The sequence below is a fragment of the Podarcis tiliguerta genome, assembly GCF_965153285.1.
Source record: "Podarcis tiliguerta genome assembly, chromosome: 6".
NCBI lineage: Eukaryota > Metazoa > Chordata > Lepidosauria > Squamata > Lacertidae > Podarcis > Podarcis tiliguerta.
The window spans coordinates 30,792,456-30,813,703 of record NC_139539.1 but is presented as its reverse complement, the minus strand read 5'-3'; the positions used below and the strand labels follow the sequence as shown (position 1 = coordinate 30,813,703).

The 21,248-nt window shown below is 41.7% G+C and overlaps 1 protein-coding gene across 2 annotated transcripts in view; it reads right to left on the bottom strand.

Annotated features, from left to right (window-relative positions):
* The window catches only part of LOC310679169 (fer-1-like protein 4), a 50,535-nt gene that overhangs the window by 13,208 nt on the left and 16,079 nt on the right, over positions 1–21,248 (bottom strand). For both annotated transcript variants that reach the window (XM_083443952.1, XM_083443951.1), the window contains exons 14-32: positions 20,726–20,912; positions 19,726–20,096; positions 18,114–18,222; positions 16,866–17,064; positions 15,854–15,974; positions 14,569–14,669; positions 14,067–14,154; positions 13,230–13,346; positions 12,562–12,714; positions 11,339–11,522; positions 10,340–10,464; positions 9,331–9,465; positions 8,635–8,808; positions 7,405–7,521; positions 6,423–6,584; positions 5,204–5,372; positions 4,262–4,428; positions 2,787–2,918; positions 1,369–1,411 (exon numbers count right to left, since the gene is read on the bottom strand). In XM_083443952.1, the coding sequence (XP_083300078.1) occupies positions 1,369–1,411; positions 2,787–2,918; positions 4,262–4,428; positions 5,204–5,372; positions 6,423–6,584; positions 7,405–7,521; positions 8,635–8,808; positions 9,331–9,465; positions 10,340–10,464; positions 11,339–11,522; positions 12,562–12,714; positions 13,230–13,346; positions 14,067–14,154; positions 14,569–14,669; positions 15,854–15,974; positions 16,866–17,064; positions 18,114–18,222; positions 19,726–20,096; positions 20,726–20,912 (2,854 nt within the window). The remainder of the gene's footprint in view (positions 1–1,368; positions 1,412–2,786; positions 2,919–4,261; positions 4,429–5,203; positions 5,373–6,422; positions 6,585–7,404; positions 7,522–8,634; positions 8,809–9,330; positions 9,466–10,339; positions 10,465–11,338; positions 11,523–12,561; positions 12,715–13,229; positions 13,347–14,066; positions 14,155–14,568; positions 14,670–15,853; positions 15,975–16,865; positions 17,065–18,113; positions 18,223–19,725; positions 20,097–20,725; positions 20,913–21,248) is intronic.

Below are 21,248 nucleotides of genomic sequence, written 5' to 3'. Positions count from 1 at the left end.
AATTGAGAATTCAGTGTGAGCACTGAGCAAAGAAAGGCTGGAAGTGGTTCCACTGCAGACACCTGTCGCAGCTGACAGAACCAGGGCACACTGTAGGTAGGCACTGGGAGGTTTCTGCAAGCATGGTGCTTCATTAAGATGGCTGTGTGTGAACCAATCCTATGAAATCTGAAAGGAGCAGTTTGCCAGCCAAAACCAGTGTTACAAAGAGGTTCTAGACAGAGAAAGAGGTTTCTGAGAGACTGAACACCTATTACTGTGAATTGACTCTGTGCCCAGTTATAATTCCTGTTCATTTTGTACATTTGCAAACAGACCGATATTCACAAAAAGCACCACTGGTCTCTGTTGTTGATACTACAGTGGTACCTCGAGTTACAAATGCCTCAGGTTACAAATGCTTCAGGTTACAAACTCTGCTAACCTGGAAGAGTTACCTCGAGTTGAGAACTTTGCCCCAGGATGAGAATGGAAATCGTGTGCTGGCGGCACCGCGGCAGCAAGAGGCCCCATTAGCAAAAGCGCGCCTCTAGTTAAGAACAGTTTCAGGTTAAGAACGGACCTCCAGAACTAATTAAGTTCGTAACTAGAGGTACCACTGTATACCACACTTTGACTAGGTTGAGCAGCAAAGTATGCACAGCTCCAGTAGAGTCTTCCAGCAGAACATCAGAGTCTTCCTGCTTTCCAATAGTCAGTCTTTTCCAGAATCCCCGGTTAAGAAAACCCCTTTTCCACACAGTCCAGTTCAAAGTATAAAGTGTGTTTTGTCTCATGGTGCAAGACAAGCATAAACACACTATCTACATTAACTTTAAGAGATGCTGGTACATCATGAACTAATCTACTATAATACAGTTCTTTGGTTTTAGAAATAAACCTTGTAAAGATCCAAGTTTACAGAGAGATACACTAGCACTTTACTATGCTAGCTCACCATGCTGTACTTGACCATTTAGCATGTAACCTTTGCATTCGGCAAATACCGCACAATCATGCCAATATGGCTGAATCCAGCCTTGACTTTATACCGATCACTCCATGTACAAACATTCCTCAGAGAAAGGGAGAGTAGATGAATAATGCTTTAGGCATTTGGTCTCGGGTGGATACAAATAACCCAAAGATATTTTTTTACCACCCAGTGCAGCTGACGTGCTAACCCTGAACAGAACCCAGGCGCAATTTCACCTATTTTTCCACATTACACCAACACAGGGAACCGTGCTTCTCACAGCTCAGGGAAGGGGAGCACAAACAGAACAATAATAAAAACACCACTTTGGGATGGGTATGTCATTTGAACACAAGATATTCAGGACAGTTCAGGTCCTTGTCCTAGCAATTTCTATAGTATGAAGATCTCACCTGGATCATTTGGGTCCTCTTCCTCTTCCTCATCACTGTAGGACTGTAAAATAGGATAGTTATTAATCAGACTGTGACAAATAACCACCAGTCGCTGCTAACTGAGCAAATCTATTAACAATGTGAGATGAATTTCACAATAACACCACCCCCAACACTCCAGAAACCCATAAAATTTGCTGCAGAAAACAGAAGCTATATAATACAAATTTTGAGTTGTCTCCAGTATTAGACCTACTCAGAGTAGACCCATTGAAATTAATGGATATGACCAACTTTGATTTGTTAATGGTTGGCAGGAGAAATGCAGAAGGGGTAGCTTTAGCTTATTAGGATACAGCTGGGACCTCCATCAGAGTGGAGCCCTCCCACCACCAGTGCTCCTCTCCTGGACTCTGGGCACCATTCTAACCCCCACCCACCCCACATTCCAATTCAGTCTTTAAAGAATCCTGCTTTGTACTAGAACAGGGATGTCCAACTCCCTAGAGACTGCGATCTACTCCCAGTATAAAAACACTGGCAGTGATCTAACCATCGGATTGACCAAAGTTGTTAAGCTTTTTTGGGGAAGCCCTCACCAAAGTTCTTGAGCTTTTTGGGGGGAGGAACACCCAAAGTCGACCTGATGGACATCCCTGTACTAGAACATCAAAATCAGCATTCCACCCTAACACAAAGCTTCACGGGACATGACAGTTTCTTGTTGTGGCCTTGCTAGGAATCCTGCAAAGATTTGTGTATGCTAGGGAAACCTGAACTGATTTATTAATGTGTGATGTTCTAGAAACAAATCACCCTTTACTTCACATCCTAACATCCTATATTGAATTGTAAATGGAATACAATAAGGCAGGACTCTTTTTGTGATGATACAGAATACTTGCCACCTCTTTTGCACCTGCCCATAGTAGCCGTTTTGTGGTGGCTGGCACACACAGCATTTCTATCAAGATATGATTACTGGCACCTTATTTTTTTAACCAAAAAAGCGCCTTTGTATTTGAAATAAACTGTTCGTTTGTTTTTTCATAATTTAATTGCCTTCCTGTTTTTTAAGTAGTTCTCAATCCATAAAAGAACCCATCCTCTTGCTAAGTTTACTTAAGGACCTTTCCTACTCCCCTTCCATTCTTCTTTCTTCTCCTTCTCCAAATCCCATGAGGGGATTGCAGTATCCTGATGGGATATGGTTTTTCCTGCTTCCTCCTACCTGTCCTATGTAGTTCTCTACTGCAGTCATTTGCTTCACACCTGAGTCCCTCCCCCCTCCCCAATCTGCTGCCGTTCAGATTTTTTGGACTACAGCTCCTATCAGCCAGAGCCAGCATGACCAATGTTCAGGGATGAAGGGATCTGTAGTCCAAAGCAGATTACCTTCTATTGCAAATACAATTCAGTAGTTGAAATCCCATTACCTGGTTGTTTAATTCCTTTAATGATTCATAGTACTTAGACCACCAATCCAGCTCTTCTTTCTCAGGTTTTTCCTCCTCAAATTCTTCCTCCTTCGGCATGAGTTTATCAATTGGGAGTTTCTTCAGGGGTGCCTGAGAATAAATTATCTCAATCTATCAAAGGCATGTGTGAGTTTATCAATTGGGAGTTTCTTCAGGGGTGCCTGAGAATAAATTATCTCAATCTATCAAAGGCATGTGTGAACACAAGGGCCTGACTGGGTTGGCCCAGAAGCTCCATCAGGTCGAGTGTCCTTCTTCCAACAGTGTCAATGAAGCCTATAGGCAAGCTCTAATCTATTTCGGCAGCAATGAGTAAGAGGTAAACTGCTCCCAAACATGGAGGTTCCATTTAGCAATCTGGAATAACAGCTGATGGGAACTGGAGTTCAACAGTACCTGGAGGGCCCCTAGATTCTGAATTCTGGTCCACATGTTGCTGCTTTACTACATCATTGCTTTCCCTAATTTCAGATCATTTATGAATACATTAAATGGTACCAATTTCAATAGCAAATCATTGGAAAACCTTGTTGCTTATATCCCTTCTTTGTGAAAATTATCCTTTTACTGGATTTCACTGGATTCTTATTCTTCAGTTAGTTACAAGTCCACAAGAGGACCCATCCTCTTATCCCTGTTATGTTCACCCAGAAGTCATTCACGAAGGACTGTGTTAAATCTTTTTTAAAGTCCAAATGTAGAATGTCTGCTACTAAAATGCTTCTACTGACACTCTCAAATAATTCTAAAAGATTAGTGAAGCAGAAATTCCATTTGGGGGAAGCCATGCTGATTCTTCCTTAGCAAAGCTTGTTCTATAGGTTTGATAATTCTAACTTTAAACACACTTTCCACCGATTTTCTGAGCTTCCTTTCTCCCAGATTCTCCTGGTTTTATGCTGACTGCTTACTAATGCTCTGATATGGAACTGACTCACATCCCTTAAACCAGGTTACCTCCCACAGTTGTTACATGGCTTTTCCTACAAAGGAAACTTCTGACGGGAAAGATCAAAATGCTTTCCCTGGGGCAGACGTTCATGTGTAACATGCATAGCTCTCTCACATACACACCACAACCCATGCCTACTGCTAGAGAAAGCAAAGGACTGCAACTCAGCACTCCCTTTTGTGATAAATACCTGGGATTTAGGATAAAAGGATGTGTCTGAGAATCTTCCCTGGGGACCCTACTGAAATCTGTGAGGATCTGTTCCAATGATATCTATTTGCATTTACACCCCTGCTGTTTGTATCCCCCCCCCTTTTCTGCTGCTCAGTAAAGTTCCCCCACCATGAAGTTCCTAAGCTTTTTGAATGATTCAGCTATGTGGAAAATCCATTTCTGCAATGTGGATTTAGAAAGGCACTTCCTATGAGCTACAACACTCCTCTAATAGCAGAACCTGTGACCATCCAATTGCTACACTCACCTTTGCAAGCTTAAGGGGATTTACTTTGCTACCTATGTCTCCAGCAGCTGCACCAATATTTATTACTGTCTGACCAGCAGCTGCACCAATGTTTATCACCGTCTTCCCAGCAGCTGCACCAAGATTCAGAACTGATTTGGAGATTTTCGGCCGTGAGGCTTTCCGTGCTGTAAGAAAACAGTATAAATTGTATAGTTTAGCATGAATGCAGGCCTTCACCTGCTGAATCATTATCGCTTTACTAACCAGTTATGGACACACCCACACCATACATTTAAAGCACATTCAGTGCACACTTAAAGCACACAACTTCTCCCAAAGATTTCTGGGAACTGTAGTTTCACCCTCCCTGAGCTGCAGTTCCCAGCACCCTTAACAAACTATAGCTCTCAGGATTCTTTGGGGGAATCCATATGCTTTAAATGTGTGTTTAATGTGCTTTAAATGTATGGTGTGGCCCTGCCTTTTGCCACCCACCCACAACTTTCCTCTAATTAGCAGACAAAGAGAAACGATGTTGCATTTAGATGTACCACTGGCCTGACTCATCTTAAAACTCCTTCATAAAATACAGTCTCTATATGTTCACAGCATGGGTTTTAGGTGGAAATAATACAATCTGACTCTGAGAAGATATTAAAAAAGCAAAATGGAGAAATACTGAAGCTTAGGTTGTTTGCACAGTCTTGCTACCATGCTTAGATTTTTCTTTCAAAGCATGGTGCTTTGAATGTTTTCTGCCTTGGCTTTGACCTTCTGGCATAGGAATGCCAAGAAATTAGATATGGCCATGAGCAGCAGAGTAGCTCTAGTCCAATGCCATGTGCAGGGTGTCACACTCTGCAAATGTTAAATCCCAGCACATAAAACCCTAACTTGACCCTCACACAATTCCACCTCATTGAAAGGTCCCTTAAAGGAGTTGGGATTCTAAAGACTCACTTTTGGATGGGCTGTCGTCTTCCTCTTCCAACTCATCTAGCTCTTTAGGAGCAAATTTCATAATATGGGAAACTATGTGAGTTCCCACCATGACAGAGCGTCCAAAGGCTCTCTTTTCCACCACGAAGATACTGAGAGGTGGGTGCAAGTACACCTGCTCTGGAAGCTCCTGTGGAATACAATGAGGTGCCACAAAGCAGATTATTTATTCATTATTAGTCATTTATTGACTATACATTGCTTGATGCCCAGATGACTTCTAAGCAGTGTACAAAGCACACACACATATAGCACAACATTGTTAATATGCAGAAAATTTTAAAATACACCAGGATCAAAATACAGGCGGCAACCATTTTGTGGGCATCCAATTGACACATGGCCAAAGGGGGGCAGAACAGGGGCAGGGTGGGGGCAGAACAGGCTTATGTGCAACCACTGACATGTGCAATGACCTGGCATGCAGCCCCCACACAAACAGGGAGTTGCCTGTACCCAATAAAACAATGCAGTTAAAACTAACATCCATGAATAAAGTAAACAATAAAGCAATCCTTTTAAAACAGCCCAGCAATGACAACAGAAATTAAAACAGTAAACTGAATTAGTAATCTTGGTCAGCAGTTAATATAAGGTCCCAAATAAGATTCTTTACTGTATAAAGTGATTTGATAACTGGTGGGATGGTTCTATATCCTAGTTCAACAAGATACTGTGAATGTTTCACATCAACCCTGGCAACATTAGGAAGAGAGGTCAAGTAAAAGGTATGGATTAAGAGTCAAAATCTCAGAAATAAATCCAATTCAGGCATTAATCACATATACTGTTTGGGTTGCATGTTTGCATGTATGTTTTAGTGGTATTTTTAATGCAGCTTTTTTACTGTGGCATGGCCTTTCAAGAGCAGCAGATTGCTCCATCATTGGAGCTTCCACAGCTACGATTGTAGAATTCTACAGCTCTGCTCAAGACCAAAGTATCAGCCATTCAGCAACATTCAGGTTGTTGCTCAGCTACTTCTACTGATAATCAAGCACATGGAAACCTCAAAGGTTCTCAGTGGATGGGAACATTATTTAGCAGAAATGTATACAATGAGTTAGCGGAGGCTAACTCAAGATAATGGGAGCTTCTAAATTACTGCCATACAACTCTGGTTTTGTTAATCAAGTAATGGAAGGCGATCCCAGTCTTTTGAGATCTGCCTCTTACTCACCACATCAACAAATTTGACAAGCTCATTGAAATTTGGGTTCTCTTTGTAGACTGTAATCACTTCAGATTCCACTTTCTTCCCAGCACATTCAATGATCACCTGTGGCTGGTCAACCTCAAACAAGTTCACACGCTTCAGATCTCTCAGGCCCCAAAACAAGATCTAAAAAAAGAAAGAAAGCAGAAGAGTTGACTCTTCTGGGTACTCCGTACAGGGTCCAACACCCTCCTTCTCTAAAATGGTCCTCTTCTCAAAAACCACTGAAGCACCTTTCCCAGTCACAGATGCATTCTAGATTAACAGACCTATATGACACCCACCTACTCTCTCCTGTTCTCTGTTTCTTGCAAACTAGCCTACGGTTGCAAGCCAAACCCCAGCTGAGGAACAATGGACCTTAACACGGTGGTGGTGCTGGCCTGGACAGAAGGCAGGGGGGAGTAGGCAAATCTCTGTGCCATCTTGGAGCTGATGTAGTGATTGGTCCTGGATTAGGCCTCATGTAAACACATGATGGTTGTGGCCTCAGTTCATCTCTGCCCCAGAACACCACCAGCAAGAATCCCACCAGCCGCATTTTCACTCACCCACACATTTGGTGGGCATAACAGAGAGTTCTGTGCTATTGGAGTGACACTGGTAGAGACACCTCTATCCAATCCCTACCACAGCCTGGTGCAGCAAAGGGAATTTGGATTGCATTCTTAGTTACTGTGTGTCAAGCTAGATTCCTTCATTCTCTCCTCTGTTTATTTCCTTGCTACTTTTTCACAAAATTGCGCCCAAATTAGCTCATACAAAATGCTAAATGAGCAACAATTAATATGATAATTGCAATTACATATTAGGAATGATTAAAAATAATCATCATGTCAATACGTAAGAGGGAGAATCCCTATAATACTGATGTATTTGAACAGGTTAAAAACAAAATGGTTAGGTTAAATAAATCCTTTGCTAAAAGAAGAACAAATAATGTTACCTCTATACGAAACTCTTTAAGGATTGGTCGGATACCTTCAGGGATAATGAATCGTCCAGAACGGGGGTCTCCCAGATATTCCGGCTCCTTGGGTTCTACATCACTAGGCACTGATGGCTGGACAGCACAGAACAACAATTTAAAAGTCTTCTCTATAGCTATGTAGACTTAAATGCCCACCGGTCAATTTATCCACCAATTACCATCATAACCAATCTTCACTTTCTAAAGTGAAAGCTGTGAAGGCTCTCTCTTCTAGTCCTAGAAGTATGAACTGCACTGGTTGTGGGTGGTCAGCAGTGAGAGATGGTCACTGGTTATATACTGAAGGGCACTTGGGTACTACCTGTCTCATATCAAGTCTTTCCATAAAATTCTTTCCCATCAATGCTTCAGGATCCTGTTCTAAAACACAAGGCCCCTCTGCTAGGAGAACATGATGAACCTGAGAACTTGGTTTTATCACAAATTCTGGTTAGTTTTTAAACAAGCCAACATCAAACCAGGGGATATGAAGCTGGCTTGTTTAACTAGCCAGAGTTTATGATAAATCACAACCCTGGTTTACACACAAAATTAAATTACAGTTAGGGATAAGTACATCTATCAATGTTGGTGTCTCTCTGTTTCTCCTTACTCCAATCTTAAATTCAGTTCTCCACATTTCCATATCCCTTTGCAATTTATTTTTTGTAAAAAGTCCTCACAATAGAGATGTCCGTATGATAGTTTGCCTAATATGCACATCGCTGCAAGCAAATATTGCACATTTTGTGTGTTGTTTTCACTAATAAATGCATTATAATAAATACTAATAAATACATTTTACACCAGTGTATACATTTTTGCACACATTTCTTGGCTGGAGAACTTTGCAAAATTTGGAGAAGGGGGAATGTTGAAGGATGGTTGTGTTTCGGTTCATGTGGAAAGTGTGAATGCAATAGATTTGCCTTTAAATGCAAACTGAAACAGATTTCTCCCCCATCCCTAATTACAATGAAATGAAACACTGGCAAAGTCCTCCAGCACTACACAGGATGAGGTGATGGAGAACATGTCCATGAGGTTTGACTTAAGTTCAGTCCAGCTCATCAGCACAAAACTTTACTGTTACATGAGATTTGGGCCATTTTTTTATTATTATGAGACTATTCGCAGGCTGTTCACAACCTATTTGAGCTGCCAAACACATCCCTGTAGCCATGAGGTGGCAATGAGCCCACTTACCTCTAAGTAGCCACTATAATCCAGTTCAATCAGCTCAAAGACAGCAATTAATTCCCCAGCTGCTTTGTGTCCCTTGTAAATGTCAAAAAACTGGAGAGAAGGTTTGCTGTATGGCTCATCTACCAGCTTCACCAGTGGTGTAACAAAGGCTCGACCAAGGAACACAGGTGAGCCCTGGAAAGAAGAGGAAGCAGCTATCAGATATGGCAAGAAACATTATTTCAGGAACCCAGTTTCCCATTAGATCCAATGATGGGCATTTTACCCACACTGCAGCACCCTTTGTATCTAAGAGCAATGAGCTCCCTTACCTCCATCTTCACTGTATCACAAACCTGCCTCTGCTTTTTACTTTACTCATGCAGAAAATTCACACAACTGAGCACTGCTCAGCAAGCCTGCTGCTAGAGTGACTTAACCTCTCTCCCAACATTGTTTAGATTAGGAACTAGATTAGTATGAACATTCAGCCCACCCAAGTGCTTGACTAGATCAACTGTATTGGTGTACGTTTTTCTGCAACATGCCATGTATATTATTCCTTCAACCTGCTGGTGGTTCCCAAACCATTCTGAATTGCTTCTGCAGGAAAGTGGGGTTATGGTCGATGTGAGTTCTTGGTCCCCGAGAAGCTATTGCAGCCAAATAGAAAATTACAGCCACACAAAACAGGTGAGTTTATATGTTCAAACTTACAAATTTATTGTAGTCAAAGATATTGACAACAGCAATTGGAGTCTCTGTCTTCAAGTCCTCCTTCTTTCCATCGATAATGAGCTGGTCATACAGAAGTAATTCATTCCACATTGGGCTGAGTGTCTCTTCCAAGATCTGAATTAACAGAGATCAAAGCTGCTGTTTAAACAGCTCCTTTAGAACCAGGCTGGACCCATGCAATCCACAGTCATGTATATCTTTCACCCAACTTACTTTTTAAAACAACAGCTGCCCCAGGAGTCTGTGAAATTAAGTAAAGGGAAGGACTGCTTAACCATTTCCCTTCCGTTCTGCTTGTGAGATTTTCATGGGTATCAGGTTGAGCAACCTGGAAACAGAGTGCTGGACTAGATGGGCCATTGGTCTCATCCAACAGGACTCTTATAGTCTTTTACTATTGTTACAAAAGCCCGGTGCCTGCCCCTCTCTCTACCAAGCAGTGGCAAGAGCTCATGGGGCCACAGGCACACACACAGGGTCTGTGTCCCTTTGGAGAATGGAAGACATGGCAGAGACTGTCATGCTTTAAGAAAATAGGTTTATTTTCTTTAGTCTGCATGGAGGGGGTCCAGATCTTATGGCATAGTCATTCCAAGAGGGAGCAGCATAAGCTGCTTGCAGTCAGCACACTCCAAAGATGGAGTGCTCTCCCCCTCCCCAGCAGTTACCCTGGCAACCTTCCAAATCCCCATTCTCAGGTCACACCTGGGGCAAGAAGTTTGTAACGACCCTCAATGGCTCTCTATTGTTTCCTTAACAGCCCTAGCTTGGCCAGGCTACCCTTTGCAGCTTATATTTCTACCTTCATACCAAAAATAACCAAAATGGCATTTATTAATTTTATCCACATCTATAACACCATTTTCCCACTAAAACACAAACAAAAACATCTCGCTGAGTGTTTTCCCCACCCCTATCCTGGACCATTTCAATATTCACCTGGGCTATCAAATGTGTTTACTCACAAGTCTGCTGCAAATACACTTACACATGTAGTCTGGCACTGAGTTGAAAACACCACTTTTGCAAATGGATCAGAAAGGCCATTTTCATCAGCTGGGAGAATCCCCCGAGCCTGGTACAAATGGGCTCGCAGCTGAAAGTAACTGAAGTCTGCAAAAAGCAAAATGCACCTATCAGCTTCCCAAGATGACAGCCATGTGTGACGTTCACACATTAGACATGACTTTGATGTGAATCATTGCTGTTCCCAACAAGTTTACAATGGGGCAGAATGATAAATATATCCAACAGCATTTAATCATGAAAGAGAAACTGCTAGAACTCAAAAAAGCAAGAAGAAAAAAAAGCTCCACATGAACATTTCATTTTTAAAGCTCATTGGAGTCTTGTGGCACTTTGAATAACTGACTAATTTATTATGGTGGTATAAGCTTTCATGGACCAGGGTCCACTTCAGATCCATTGAATGCAACCTTAACTAAGTTGGTAGATATATGTTTGTGTCTGTGTGTGTGTGTGTGTGTGTGTGTCACACAAACATACACCTGCCAACTTAGCTAAGGTAACACACACACACACACACTTGAGTGATGAGGTGATTTAGCAGTGAGCTCACTAAGGAGTCTTTCTTTAACATATCAGAGGCTGCATTTCTTCACTCTGGTATGAAATTGCTGAACAGCAACATATAAAAAAAAATTCAGTTATGTGTGGCATGAACGTATATTGCGGGTTCTTATCTTACTATGGCGTTTGACAATAGTGGCATGTGTGATAAGGTGGAGCCACTCTCCTAGCACTAATGTCACTGCTGTTTAGTGGAATGGGACAGGATCACTGCCACCAATCAGCTGTGCCACAGCTTTGTACAACCGGCCATGATGGTTAGGGCTGATGGGAGTTGGAGTCCAACAACATCTGGCTACCCTTACATCAGAATCTTCTATCCTGTGCTAGTTTTGAGTTATGATATCTTTTCATTTCTGAAAGGACTGGGAGGTAACAAAAAACAATATGGTCTTACCATCTCTGTTGAGCTGACTGGGTGGGATGTACGCTGGAATTCTTGCAGCCTGCACAGCCTTATCATATATTGGTTTGAACTCCTCTGGTAGCTCTGCGGTGCTGTTCTTCACATATTTAGTTACCCCAAGCCACATGTAGATTTCCAGTTTTGCAAAGATGTCACCACTCCGTGACCCTGGAACCTTTAAGCCCCAAATAATATTTTTTTCAGTTAAAATATGGTAAGGGCAAGAAGTGCTTATATAGTAAAAGAATGAAATAAATTATTAGGTCTGCTTCCACACATAAAGCAATGTTCTAAGTGTGTGTGCGGGGGTGTCAGTCTGGGTGATAAACATGGGTCCCTTCCAAACCTATGATCCTGTGTATGTGAAGTTAGAATCTATGATAGCAAACCTGCCATTTATGTGTCAAAAGAGGTTGCCCTGTTGCATAGGAACAAAAGGATGAGCCTTTTCTCACCTCACCTGGGGGGATGCTATGCCACCGTAAGAGGGAGAGCAATAGGCCAAGTGGGGGTTTTGAGTGTGTGAGTTTGTGGCTGGTGCTGGAAGCTGGAGACACAGAGGCTTTATCTTGCTCTATGCTAGATCCCAAAGCTACGGCCTGCAGCTCTCCCTTGGAACCTAATGGGATGCAAGAGCTGTAGAGCCCCTTTATCCTTTGCTCAGGTTGTATATATGTGTAAATAACACCATATATCCTAAAGATACTAGTCTCCAATGACCATTCCAATACAGTGGTACCTTGGGTTACATACGCTTCAGGTTACATACACTTCAGGTTACAGACTCTGCTAACCCAGAAATAGTACCTCGGGTTAAGGATGAGAACAGAAATCGTGCTCCGGCGGCACGGCGGCAGCAGGAGTCCCCATTAGCTAAAATGGTGCTTCAGGTTAAGAACAGTTTCAGGTTAAGAACGGACCTCCAGAACGAATTAAGTACTTAACCCGAGGTACCACTGTAGCACTGTATCAGGAATTTTAAGAAATGTTTTGTTTTGTTTTGTTTTTATATGTGCTGGAAGCTGCTCAGAGTGGCTAGGGAAACCCAGACAGATGTGAGGGGTATAAATAAACAAGTTGTTGTTGTTATTGTTGTTGTTCCAAGGAAGCTGAACCACTGGTAAGAAAGTGCTGGAACCCCTAGAGTCTCTTGCTGCTTGGAGGGTCAGGTACATGCAACAGAAATTTAATGAGCAAAAATGGTGAGCACCCACCTTGAGAAAGACCGTTTGTATCTTGGCACAGTCCTTGCCTTTCTCCTCTTCTACCACTGCATAAAGGATGTGTTGGGCAGGGATCCGAGTGTATGCGACACGCTTGTTGTTGCTAAACATCCAGATCAGGACATCAGGGATAGGACACTGGGGCTGGGGGCAGGAATGAGAGGGAAAGCTGAAATAAAACTAGCTTAATTTTTTTTTAAGTGCAAACATTCTTTTTCCTTATCTGTGGGGGGGAAGAGTTGAGTTTTTGTTTTTTGTTTTTAAATGGAACTTTTTGTTTGAGACCAAGAAGTGAAGGAAGGTGTGATTCATGGGTGTAGGCAACAGATGTAGGGACCAGAGTGAGAGCTGAGCTTCTTCGAATTCATCTCAACCCTTGATCCTTTCATGCACCATCCATACACCTTTTGGTTTGGAAAGCATCACACTGAATTTCTCACATGCACTCATATTTCTCCGCACCCCACTACCAAAGAACTAGAAACCTGTTTGCTTTCTTCTTTCAAAACATAAACAGAAATTCTAAGGATTCTAGGGCATTACTAGAATATCATGCTCTCTGGTGCAGTGTTTCCTTGAGCTTGAGCTACCCGGCTTTTAATGTATAATGTATAGGAGCTCCCAAACCTGATTGCATTCACACACCTGCAATTACATACCTCTTTAGCCAGGAAGCGCAGCTTTGACAAGATTATCTTTGTCTCATTTACTTTCTCCTTGACATTGGTGCGAGTCAGACGCCTTCTTATGCGCATCCCCTGTTTTGCATATAGTATCTGAAGACAAAAAGATTACATCTTCTAACCATGAATTTAACCACACAGGGGACCAGACTGAGAGGTCCGATCTTTTCCCCTCCATCTGCTCTCCCACACCTCCTTGCAAACTGCCCATAGCAGAGAATCTCCAATTTCTATAGCTCTAAGCTGTAGACTGCTGAGGAATTTGTGTTTTCATAAGTAGAAAGTACTACTGTAATTTTAGAAATGTTTATTTCACTCAGAGAAAGGGCCTCTCTAGGTGGGATCACTTATGACTGCCCCAATACCATCATGAGGACAAATAATAATTAATGCACAATAAAAAAGACATCTGGAGGGGCCCTGAGTTTGAACTCGGGGAATGGAGCAGTAAGGGAAGAATAGTATGGGATGGAACAGTCAAGGCAGAATGCAGCAAGAGGAAGAAGGATGGAGGCCATGCAATGATACCAAGGGTTAAAAGGAAACAAAACAAGGAAGAGAGGCAGGATAAAGCATAGGGAAAAAAATAAGCCACAGTGTTCAGAATAACGAGGCAGTTATTCCTCACCAATGGGTTTCAAAGCTATGCACTGATCTGGGGAAACTCTGATAGCCACTGAACCTGGCAACACAATGATGGTTCCATGTTTACATTGGGCTAGATGAAGGTCAGAGTATTGTTGTCACATGGAACATTCAAATTCCTTTCTGCTCCTCAAGAGTGCATGCACACAGCTTGATCACATGACTTACAATGTTTTGTGGGAGAGATTTCATCCGGCAACGATCAAGGTTGTTTGGACGGGCCATGGGCTTTTTGTCCACGTTAAGAGAATACTGCCTGGAATCAGAGAAGCTGTGAGTTCTGAGCTCATGACAGTAGCACACACATACCACACAGGCTGTAGCTACACATATCACATGAAAACATGAGCTGAATTTAATACAGGGTTGGGGACGATTCCGGTTCACTCTGCATTTTGGAGTGAACTTTCCCATTTCACCTCCCTTGGCCCATGCTTGGATCGAAATGCTGGCCTGTGGATTAAGCACCATAATCAACAGCCCAAACCACACATGGGTCTGTACTGTACCTATAAGATGGTCTGAGGGTTGCCTCTTTCTCCCTTTTAGCTTCTAGGATTTGTAGTTCTTGGACTCCAGGATATTATTTCAAGATGATTGCAATTATCTGTGGCTGAGGGAGGTAAAAAGCCAGCTTTATGTGAAAAGAAATCAAATATGTAGTACTAACCTACATCCAGCTACAAACTCCTCTAGCACCTGCCGAAGCCTCTCATCTGCCTTTGATCTTGGTCTCCTCAGGAGCTTCTCCACCTCTTCTAGTCCATGTTCCTGTTACGGCAAATACAATAATGATATCAGTCCCAGAAGCAACATGTATTCTCCTATGTTCTTTTATTACACTACATAATTGTGCTGAAGGGGGGAAATGATTAAAGCAAGCTGTTCTCACATGCATAAGGAGGAAGAATCCAGCTGGTCATTAACTTGTCCATGAAGTTATTCAACCCATACCTCTGGGTTTTCTCTCTGGCCAGATTTAAAAGAAAAGGGAGGTGCTTGCAGAAACCACTGGCCTAACTCACATTGCAGTTGTGGACAAAGCTTTGTAACAGCAATTAAAACAAGCCAAGAGCTAAAACAATTGGTCTACTGCCACATTGCTAAAATATTGTTATGAGTTTACTGTATGCATAGACTATACTGTATGCAGTTACCCTCCGACCCACTGGGATCCTGCAAGTGTTAAAATATAAGCCAGGCTAGCTTCCTGTGTTGAAGTGATAACCTGGATGATGAGCTATTAATGGAAACAAAGGAAAGGAGCTCTGTGTGATACGGCAAATGGGTGTGGCCCCTCCCTAGCTCATGGTTAGTTTGGGGGGGGAAGTCAGAGTTGATTTGCAATAATGTAACCTAGAAGAAAAGCAGCAAGCTGGAGAGAGAGTCAGAGCAATGTTTGATTTCTGTTTCAATCCAAGGCTGCAGCTATGGGAGAAACAATACCTTTTTGGGGGTGCAGATGCAGTGAACCCCTCCGCTGAAGACTAAGGTTGTATATATGTGTAAATAAGCCATATATGATAAAGACACCACAGTCTCTGCTGTACCTCGTTTCCAAAAGGAAACATAAATCCTGGGTAAGCGCCTGGAATCTCTGGAATCTCGCACCGCTCAGAGATGGGGGTGGGGAATACAAGTCAGTATAAAATCAACAGAGTTCAATAGAAAAGCTAAACGAAGCAGGGGGGAAAGATCTCCTTAAAAGTTGGAAGTGCAGGGGCCATACATACTTCCTGGTGTAAGGAATTCCAAAGATAACAAAGTAAGTATCTCATATATAAGCAGTAAGGATATCATCCTTCATCAGGAACAGAGCTGAGAGTACTCTGAATCTAATCTCAATCATGCTTTTTCTCAGTCCAGTTAAGGATGTGTGGTGCAAATAAAACAAGTATATCAGGAAAAAAGTATCAGGGATTGACAGAGCCTTTAAAGGTAGGGCAATACTTTACCAAACGCTCTGCTATTTTGACAATCCAGTTGGAATTACAGAGTCTCCAGGTATAATCTTCCCAGTAGCTCCAAACATACACACAGGGCTTCTCATGCAGCATTGGCACGCAGCTGTAAGAGCTAAGAGCAGCAAACAGACAAATTTTACAAACCTTCTACTAATAGCTAACAACTGTCTGCATGCAAGAGTTATACTCAGATATATAATATCAGTAAGGTAAAGGACCCCTGAATGGTTAAATTCAGTCAAAGGTGACTATGGGGTGTGGCACTCATCTCGCTTCAGGCCAAGGGAGTTGGTGTTTGTTTGCAGACAGCTTTCTGGGTCATGTGACTAGCATGACTAAACCGCTTCTGGCACACGGAAATGCCATTTACCTTCCTGCCGGAGTGGTACCTATTTATCTACTCGCACTGGTATGCTTTCAAACTGCTAGGTTGGCAGGAGCTGGGACAGAGCAACATGAGCTCACCCCGTCGCATGGATTTGAACTACCAACCTTCTGATCAGCAAGCCCAAGAGGCTCAGTGGTTTAAACCACAGCACCACACACTCCCTAATATCAGTAGGGGTGGCTTTACAGGATAAAGAACTGCTTTTCCCTTGGTGTTTTCTTTTTTTTAAAAAAAAAGCAGTGCCAAAGTACAGAAATATAGAAAACTGTGTTTCTGCTACACAAATTTGACATATATGAAAATCCATTCCACTTTCCCATGCCAAAATTAGATAGTAGCATTGAACAGTTCCTTACTGGATAATACAGTAATAATTAAAAGGCTTTCCTGATCAGAAGGGCTTATAAAGTTCTGTGCAATAAGGAAGTTCGGGGAGATGATGTATGCAATGACATTGGGGAGCAAAACTTGCGAGTGTGTTTCTGTCCCCTTATAGAGTTTTGCACTCAGGTGTTCAGACGAATGCCTCAACATAATTTTTTGAATGTACTATATTAGAAATGAATGAACGGACATGAAGACACAAACAGGGCTAAGAGTATGAAGAGTAATTACTTGTCATATTCAGTGGATTCAGGTCTTAGGTTCTCAGTCATAGATTTATCAAGCAAAGGTGTACTTGGTGCTATGACTTCAATATCCAGCTCATCATCTGAACTGGGTTCCAGCAAAGGTTGCTTGTCTTCACTCTTTTCTCCCTTCTCATCTTTCTTGGAAATTTTGGTCATCACTTCTTCAGCTTTGCCATAGTTCCCTTGAAGATGAGTATAGTTATTCTTTATTCTCATTAACATTTCATATCTATAATGTTATATAATTATAAAAATAAATTTATAATATTTATAATATTATAAATATCTCTGGAGCATTAACAGCTTGTGTTCATAACATGCATGCTCTAGTATATTAGAATCTATGGTTTGAGTTAGAGAGCCGGGAGAAATTCAAATCAGTTTGTAGTAAAAGCCAAACCTATCAAATTCACACTCATGAGAACCAAAACACAGCTTTCCTTAAAAATTCTTACTTCTCCAAGTTTTCCGATTCAGTTCTCCAACCAAACACCACTTACAAAAAATGCATATATTGGGGAAAACTGCATAAAAATTAAGATCTTCGTGAAAGTAGCATGCATTAAGTTAGGGGCCGTTGGGGTTTTTTTTTGCAAAAAAATGTACATTAAAATGGCTTAAAAAGATGTGTTTATTAGGATAAATTCACATGAAAATACTGATGAATTTCCATGTGGATTTTAAAAATAAACAAACAAATACGTCTGCAAATTGCTTCAAAATGTGGATAGATCAATAATTCTGGAAAAATTAGAAACTAAGAAAACTCAAACTGACAGTTCCTTCCATCCCTCATCTGAGTAAAAGCAATGAATTCCCATTTTCCTAGACTGTTCTCTTGCTTGTACTTACAGTGAACAAACACCTGCATGGGTAACCAAAAGCTTCCACTTTCTTAGGTGCTTTAAGAGCAATGACAGTGAAGGCAGAGACAAACAGGGCCAACTACGTGTGGAGATAATCCACTGGGGGCATTTTCCAAGCCATTTTGCGAGTGCTAATCCTTAAGCAAAATGTGCCAGGCTGAAAACCTGGCCAATTTCACTGTGGCCTATTGCAGAGAAGGCTGTATATTTGGTGTAGTTGCAAAGCTAAGCGTACAAGGTAGTCACAAAGAGAGGGGCATTTATATAAGAGAATACGAGAATAGAAAGCATGAGATAAAAACAAAAAAGGAGATGCATTGGGAAGAAACTGTTTTACAGTGAACACAAGTCTCTGTCAAATTTACCTATGGAGATCTCAAACTTCACAGGCTTGCTACCTATTGCTGGCTCCATCATAGTCACCTCAAAGAAGGAGGCAAAGAGAAGGAATTCTTCTTTCACGCCCAGGGCATTCTGAACAACAACAAAGAAATTTAGTTTCAAAACAGCCTAGCTTTACAATATTGACCTCCTCAAATAATAATTCAGAAAACTAACTTGTGGATAAATCCAAGTAGTAATTTGTGATGGCTGCTAAACACTGACACCAATTCAGGCTTCACACATCTATTGCTTGTATTGCAAGTTTATTCATGGCCTATTCATAGCCGCTTTGGGCTGGGCTCTAAAGAGAGACTCATAGTAGGGTTTCTCTTCATCCAAGAGAAGGCTGGGTGGGGAAAACTGGAAGCTGGATTCTAACTGAAGAGACAAGGCAAAGTTAATTCACTGTGTCTTAATCCAACACACTAATCTTAATACAAATGCCACCCAAGACAAACAAAGGCAAACAGCTGTGGGGTTCCATAGGTGATTAGATTAATGACTGGCTGGCTCAGCTCGGTTTCTGTTTTACAGGTCAGTATATGGATGATATCACCTTGGGAGAAGGATGTGAATATTGGAGAAATAAGTCAACCACTTGATCTGGAGTTCTGAGTGCAAAAGAATACTCATGCAGAAGTTGATGCATTAGATGACCCATGAAAAAATCAAATCATCATTTGTTCACTCCCCCTAACCTGCTTGTTTGGTGCAGCCTAGCTTGCTAGGCATCTCGGAAGCTGAGCCTGCCCTCTGGTTAATTGATATTCCAGGCTCAAGCCAATGGCTCAAAGAGAACGAGGGAAATGTTTGCTGGAGCCTAAGTCTATAGTTTCAAAGGTCTGTAGCTGTTTTTATTAAAAGAAAAAAGAAAAAACTTCCTTGGAACTGTAAGTCAGGCAACCTACTATATTTACTTATTTCATAAAATGTTATTAGATTTGCAGCCAGACCAGGAAGGGAAGGCTCTATGACATGGGTGTGGTGCTTTTCTCATTTCATTTGCCCTTTTCGCTGTGATAGAGCAGGTCAGAGCTCTTTGTCCTTATCTATATAATTCTGTTGTATAATCACCATCTCTACCTGCTCACTGTTCCCATTGCAAACACTGTATGAATTGTAAAGTGCTGCATAGTTACTGTAAAAGCACATGTGTACCAAACACTTTCCTTTCCTCCACAGAGTCTAAGGGGAGCGTTATCTGCTAGATCAGGGATGGGGAAACCTTTGGTCCTTCAGATGTTGTTGAACTATCATTGACTATGCTGGCTAGAGCAGCTTTGAGCTGGAGTCAAACATCTGGAGGGGCAACATATTTGCTTAAGCGTCTTGAAACAATTTATCACAACTCTTTAAATTTGAAATGTGAAAGAGATCCTTACAATTTCAAGATTTCAGAATTTCAACTTAGTACCTACCTTGCAACATAGTACCTTTGTCTTACATAGTGCCTTTGTAAGAGACAATTATATTACTTTTGTAGCTGTCCAGGAAACGTTTCATCTCTATTCTGGAATTCACATATATGTGTGTATAGAAGAAGGCAATGCACACAGCCAGAGCTTTGCTTTAAGATCTAAATATGAGACTTACCTCTGGGAGAGGATGGAGGTCCTCTACCTCCACAATCACCTCACTTGGCTGGTCAGACTCCTCCAGGACGTCACCCTCAGCTTGGCTTTGTTGCTGCTCTTTGACAGAAGCTTTGGATTTCTCCTTGGCCTTTTTGCTCTTTTTCTTCAGCTTCAGCTTACTTAGGGCACCTTTGAGAGCTTCCACAGGCTTTTTCTCTGCTGCCTGGATAGTGCTAAAGATCTCCACACTAATGGCCATGAGAAGGCGCCCACGATAGAATATGCCTTCACCCAGACCTTCATTGAGATCTTTGTGTACATCTCGCAGGGCAGAATTCTTGGGTGATCCATATAAATTCACCCAGGTTGGGCCAAAGGTGGGATTAAAGCCTGTGGGAAAAGACATTTTTGAATTCTGTTCAGAATTTCACACATGTCATTCCCCACTACGGAGCAGAGCAGAGCAGAGCAGAGCAGAGCAGGAGACTCTTGGTGACCCTCCTAGATACTGGCTATAACCAAACAGAATTCAGCAGGAATGACTGTGGCCATATCCCATGGATTGCCTACGTACCATACACGTACAGCACACACACCCAAATCTTGGAAACTGTAGTTTGTTAAGGGTGCTGGGAATTACAGTTCTGTGAGGGGTAAACTATAGTTCCCATGATTATTTGCGGGTATATGCTTTAAAAGTGCTCTAACTGTGTTGTGTACATGCAGCCTTAGATTTGGGTGCCCATCAGATCTCCCCTACTTGTGCTTCTACACACACAAAGATGGACATATTTGCATACCCGGCCAGCTGAGCTGTAGTAGATAAATTAATATTTATTATATGCTTGTATGTATTCCATCCTTCAAATATATTCCCCGGACAGGTAGCTCAGAAGATAAGATTAAAGATATAATCAATTTTTTTAAAAAAACAACAACAAACCACTCCAGACAAATAGGCAATGAGTGAAAGAATCATTTGAACATTCAGAAGTGCCTGCTGCTCTGAGGGGGCTCACCATTTCTGCCAGGGTCAGATATTTGCTGCAGATCAATAAAGTGTGTGGCAAGGGCAACATCTCCAATGTTGGCATCATCCAACATTTGGACTTTTATTTTTCTGACAAGAGGCGGGAACATTTCAATGAAGCTGATCTGTTCATTCCACACTGGTTCTGTGGTACTGCTTTCAACCGAAGTTTCTCCCTGAACCAAAGAAATGAATCAAGATTGCACGCAAGGGAAAACAACAGAAGTTTCCACTTTGAAACAACACAACATTAATTTTCCATTCATAATAATGTGTGGACATCCAATGAGGTGAATGTTGGAAGATTCAGGACAGATTTTTGAAAGCACTTCTTCACACAGCACATATTTAAACTATGGAACTTACTTGAACAGGAAGTAGTGATGGCCACTAACTTGGATGGTTTAAAAAAGGATTAGGCAAAGTAATGGAGGAGAAGGTTGTCTCTCTAATCAGTTTTCTAATCAGCTTCCTACATTCTTAGTACATACCCTCTCTCTATTATGATGCAT